The sequence below is a fragment of the Nicotiana tabacum genome, chromosome 18 (assembly GCF_000715075.1).
Source record: "Nicotiana tabacum cultivar K326 chromosome 18, ASM71507v2, whole genome shotgun sequence".
Lineage (NCBI taxonomy): Eukaryota > Viridiplantae > Streptophyta > Magnoliopsida > Solanales > Solanaceae > Nicotiana > Nicotiana tabacum.
In genome coordinates this window covers 255,428-261,427 of record NC_134097.1, presented here as the reverse complement: position 1 = coordinate 261,427, position 6,000 = coordinate 255,428, and the positions used below count along the sequence as shown (strand labels likewise).

The following is a 6,000-nucleotide window of genomic DNA, read 5'->3' as shown; positions in this document are numbered from 1 at the left end:
ATAATGAGCCATGAACTTGTTAAAGGATATGGCAGAAAAGGTCTACCCCAAGATGCATGTTGAAAGTAGATATGAAAAAGGCCTACGACTCTATTGAGTGGGATTATATGGAGCAAGTTCTAACGAGTTTGCAAATACCTAGAAGATTTGTCCAATGGATTATGAGATGTGTGAGAAGTGTATCTTGCTAAAAAAGGATTGAGACAGGGTGATCCTTTTTCTCCTTATCTATTTGTATTGGCCATGGAATACTTGACCAGATTACTGAAAACATTAAAGAGGAATCCAAATTTCAACTATCACCCAAAGTGTGCTAAAATGAACATAGTACAACTTAGTTTTGCTGATGATCTTTTGCTCTTCTATAGAGGTGATACTATATCTGTACAGCTATTATATCAATGTTTTCAAGGGTTCTTTCAAGCTTCTAGATTAGTTGCTAATGCTGAAAAAAGATCCATCTTCTTTGGGGGAGTCAGGGATGATATACAATAAGAAATACTTCAAATGTTAGGCTTCTCTAAAGGGTCTCTACTAGTGAGATACCTGGGGGTGCCTCTGAGTAGTAAAAAGCTACCACTGATATAATGTCAACCTCTGATTGTGAAGATGCTAGGGAGAATACAATCTTGGACTACTAGATTTTTGTCCTATGCAGGAAGAATTCAGCTTATTAAGAGTGTGTTGTTCTCCGTACAAGTATTTTGGTCACAAGTGTTCCTGCTGCTAAAGAAACTGATCCAATTAATTGAGAGTATGTGTAGAAGATTTCTATGAACAGGAGGGGTGGAGGTCACCAAGAAAGCACTTCTGACTTGGGATAGATTGTACTGGCCAAGAGCAGCAGGTGGTTTAAACTTACTAGATGTAGGCATATAGAATAAAGCAGCTATCTGCAAACTGCTATGGAATCTATGCAAGAAGAAAGACAAAATATGGGTACAATGGGTCCAGATATACTATAAGAAGCACACCTCAATGTGGGGTGCTAAGCCAAAGCAAGCATCGTGGGTGATCCAGAAGATACTTAAAGCAAAGAAATACTTTGAGGAAGCTGGCTACTCAGAAGAAGAGGTATTGAGAATGGAAAAATTCTCAATCAAGGTCATGTACTTGAAACTTAGAGGAGATTTTAGCAAGGTACCATGGAGAAGGATGGTATGCAACAATGTTGGGCTACCTAAGTGGATATTCACTCTATTCCTAGCTGCACACAGAAGATTATTAACAAGAGACAAATTAAGGAGATGGGGCTGCTTGGAAGATACAACCTACTCCCTATGCAACACAGAGGAAGAAACTATCGGCACCTATTCTTTAACTGTTCATTCTCTACACAAGTAGGGATAGCAATGCTGGACTGGCAGGGGATTTATAGGCAGGTGATGCTTGGGATCATGAGTTGGAGTGGGCTGAACGACATTACAAAGGGAGGAGCTCCAAAGCTAAAGTCTACAGGATGACACTAGCTGGTAGCATATACTATATATGGCAAGAGAGGAATGCACGAATATTTCAAGCAAAACAGAGGACTGCTGCAACAATTACTCGACTACTAACACAAGAAATACATTGTCGAGAGAACTTGAAGCAACGACTGAAGGAAAGGCTACTAGAATAAAACATTGAAAATTATGTGTGTGTGTGTGTGTATATATATATATATATATATATATATATATATATATATGTAAAAGGTAGTTATGGTAGTTAGAAAAAATGGGAAAGAGAAGGAGCTCTTTTTGGGACTACTATCCATATCAGGCTATAGAGAGAAACAATATGTAAATATTACTTGGTAAATAAAATTGTTTAGTTACCCAAAAAAAAAGCAATATTTACAACCTTCGATAATAATAGACAATAATACAGTTGTTTGTGAAGCAGTCCTGGATTGGGACGGAAAAAACTCAATTATGCTCGGTTGTATTCTACTATTAATGTATGACATAATTATTTTATTATACACTTTTAGTTATATATTTTTATTTTAATTTATCACTTAGCCTTTTCAAATTAATACAGTTTGAAGCGAATATCGGCTGTCAATAAACTTTTTCTTCAAGTTGACCAGAAGAGTGACATTTACCGTGGAAATGAAGAAATAAGATGGTTCTTTTTAGAGTTAGTTATATCGTGCTAAAGCATTTAATTTTGAGAATATATGCATGTATAATGTAACAATAGTTTTTTTGTGAGTTTGATGCATATTTTCTCATAATTTTATCTGTAAGCATATTTATTGTAATTAGTTGTAGGATTAATACATACATACATACACATGCAAAGTCACGTTTATTATGTATAATCTGAACCAGACAATCTATATCAAAGGAAAAAAACAAGAAAGAAGTTTTAAGTGTTTGTAATTTAGTCATAATTCCTAATATATCAAGACCTATTTTCCGTCATAAATCTGTGGTATGAATTAGTTTTGTGTGTACAACTATACACAGGTCTTTGCTGTAGCAGTGTCAACATGTTAGTGGCCGAGCAGGTCTAATGTCTTGAACTGGTTAACTTCGTATAAAATAAGCATATCCATAACATGTTATGAGCAGTTGTCCGAAGTATTTGAAATGTCAAATCAACATTAGAGTGATAATGATGATGAAGTTTCTTCAAAAATAAATTTACTAAGTTAAATGGTTTGACCTATTTTTACCTTGAGAGTTGAGAGTGATTTTGTTGAAAAGATTGACAATTTGATAATCAATCAGAAAGCATATCTAGAGAGACCAGATTAGGTCGCTAAGTTTTACCCATTATAACAATAAATATCACATTAAAATAATTGGACTTGGATTACTATACATTAAAGTCACTAAAATATTTTTATCACATTAAAGTAATTAAATAATCTAGTATTCTATAACAGTAAAATCAGCAACTTTTACTCATTATAATAATAAAATTATCTTGACGGGTAAGTTTTGTTATTATAGTGGGTAGAATTCGGTAACTTTACAATGTAAAGTTCAGTTATTTTAATGCTACAAAAATAATTCAAAACTTTACTATTGTCGTGGGTAAAATTTAGGGACTATATGTGAATTTACCCCTCAAAATGAATAGGACGTTTTTGACTTGATCTTGTCAGTCGTTATTAGCTCAAGACTCTTCCGTTTTTGTTCTTATAAATTTCTACAAACAGATTCATTTAATTATGATATGAATGTGTGCTAATACTTTATTTACACATTTTTCAATTTATGAGTGCCAACATAAGTGGATGAAAAGAAATCAGCTAATGTTTACATTTATAATATCATATTCTCACATTTCAATTAAATTTAATAAATATTCTGTAGGGGGTAGACTTGTCGTAATTAAATTACAATTACATTGTTATTTTTGTTGCCAAACACCTAAATTTCACGTTTTCTAAAACGACGTTTATCACTATTTCTAAAAGTAGACCAACCTGGCAGATAAATTAAGTTAGCCTAAATAGTTGGTTTCGGTTGGCTGAGACATCAGATGTGAAATAAGCTTGTTCATCTAAGGAAATGTCGTTTGTATAAAATTCAGAGTTCTTACCGAAACATATAATTTATCGACTTTGCAAAAGGAAAAAAAGCAAGAAACTCCCTATCTCCACTACTTTTCTTAGGTTCCTTTCTTGTTAAATTAGCAACAAACTAATCATTGATAATCTACTATATACTATTCATCAATTTTCAAAACTCATTAACAAAACGTGACATAAAACTTCCCACACACCATCTATATATATATACATATACCTTGGTCATTGTTTTACCAAATAATAGCTAACAAATAAACATGGCATTGGATCCAATTGTTACCTCAAATTCAAGCGCCAGGAGATGGACAGAACGCATAAGCAATGCCCTGAAGAAAGAAGTTGCCATTGACTTAAATCTTCTTCCTCCTGTCTGTGTTCTTCAGGTGCCCAAAACACTAAGTGACCAAAAACCAGAAGCCTATACTCCTCAACTCATTGGCATGGGACCATATCACCATTTAAGGCCAGACCTATATCAAATGGAAAGGTACAAACTTGCTGCCATTAAGGAGATTCTTGAACCAGCTCAAATCCTCAATTTCAAGCACCTCTTGATCGACAAACTGAGAGAAAATGACCTCGTTGTTCGTGCTTGTCATAACCGGTTCATGGACATAGATGAGGAGACTTTAGCTTGGATAGTAGCCATAGATGGTCTGTTCTTGCTTAACATCCTTCGTTCATCGTATGACAATGTGCATGATCATCAGGAGATTATTGACACCATTTTCACCCGAGACCTCATGATGCTCGAGAACCAAATCCCTTTTTTTGTCTTGAAGCAAATCAGAAAGTTTCTCTGTCTATCTTCCCCTGAGGATAGAGAAGATAGCGAGTTAGTTTCCATGTTTAGGCGCTTTTGTGAAATGCATTCCCCACTTGCTTTGCCTACAAATGATCACTCTAAAAAAGTTCAAGGAACTCAGCCTTTTCACTTGCTTGATCTTATGTATCGTTTAATCCTAAATGATCGTGTAGATTATGCTTCTATTCCAATGGAAATGCCAGCCATCATTATCAAACATGACAATATAAATGAAGAAGAAGATGATGGTGATCATCAAGATCGAGATACACATGGAGGCATCATTCACAACTTCGAAACAATCTTGGAGGTCGTGGAGAATATAGGTCCCAGAAACGTGCAAAAAATTGTAAAGCCCATCGACCAGGTTGTAGCAAACATGCCATGGTCCACGATTTCCGGGCTATTTAGGAAAGGTACGCAAAGAAATGAAGACAAAGAGAATGAGATGATCACCATCCCATCAGCATCCCGATTATGGCATTGTGCGAGAATCAGATGCAGCCCCATCCATGAGGGTATCAGTAGGATTAAATTTGAACAAGCTGCTTCAACTTTGTACCTTCCTGTGATCACTGTGAATGCTGGTTCAGAAGTCATACTTAGAAACTTGGTGATCTATGAAGCTGCCATGTCCAAATCCAAGCTCGAATTTGCCAGATACATCAATCTAATGAATGGGATTGCAGATACTGCTGAGAATGTGAGGTTGCTAAAGCAAAATGGTGTTATCAAAGGGGATTTGACTGATAATGAAGTTGCCTGTTTGTTCAGTACTATGCAAATGTCATTTGTGAGGTCTAGTAGAAGTTCTAATGTGGAGATTGCCATGGAGGAAGTCAACAAGTATTATGACCAGATGCTAATAGTTAGGGCTCATAGAGGGTTGAAGAAAAACATCTACCTTTCTTGGAAATTTTTGACTGCTGCTTTGTCCATTTCCGTTGTGTTGCTGCTAATTTTCCAAACATTTTGCTCTTTATATGGCTGCCACAATGTTTGGGGCAATAGAAAGTAGAATGATCTCAATAAATCGATTCCTTGTGGGATGAATTTGTGTGGAAATTCCCCTTTTATTTGGATTTCAGTTAAATACAGTGACAGTGTAAAAAATAATTATATAATCATCGTAGTATATTATAACAAGTAAGTTACCATTTTATTAGATTACCCATTAATGCTATCACAGAAATTTATATGTAAATAAACACATTACAAGTGATTTGGTTGTGTAAATATGTTTTACATCGTTAGTGCATAAAACTTAAATCTAATTGTTTTGCTTGTGTAGTTTCTTGTCAAAGAATTCTTTCCCTGCCTCTCTTTCTCTTATCTAGTTAGTTGAGCTTATTTAATACCCATTTTTTCCTTTTCTTTAGGAGATCGTTACATGCACTCCTTTTTTTAACTTTATAAACAGACAAATTTACCAATTATGCTTTAATACTATTCTTTTGTGTAACGAAAGTATAATCTCACATTTTATCTGAATCATGAATTTGATAACAGCATCCACCATTTCAACTCCTTCAAAAGATTCTTTGCACAGGTAAAAAGAAAATAAACTTAAAAATAAAAATAACAAAAATTTGAAAAATATAATAAAGAAAGACAAGTTTAAGATAGGCTAGACAAAAAGTTTCTCTTATTTAATTTGTATTTTCTT

At 34.4% G+C, this 6,000-nt stretch overlaps 1 protein-coding gene across 1 annotated transcript; it reads left to right on the top strand.

Annotated features, from left to right (window-relative positions):
• Positions 1–3,786: 3,786 nt before the first annotated feature.
• On the top strand, positions 3,787–5,352 carry LOC107774106 (putative UPF0481 protein At3g02645). Its single transcript, XM_016593573.1, has one exon. The coding sequence runs from the start codon at positions 3,787–3,789 to the stop codon at positions 5,350–5,352; it is 1,566 nt and encodes a 521-aa protein (XP_016449059.1).
• The last annotated feature ends 648 nt before the right edge of the window (positions 5,353–6,000 follow it).

Coding starts and splice junctions, on each gene's coding strand:
- LOC107774106 (XM_016593573.1), top strand. CDS start 3,787: ATGGCATTGGATCCAATTGTTACCTCAAATTCAAGCGCCAGGAGATGG.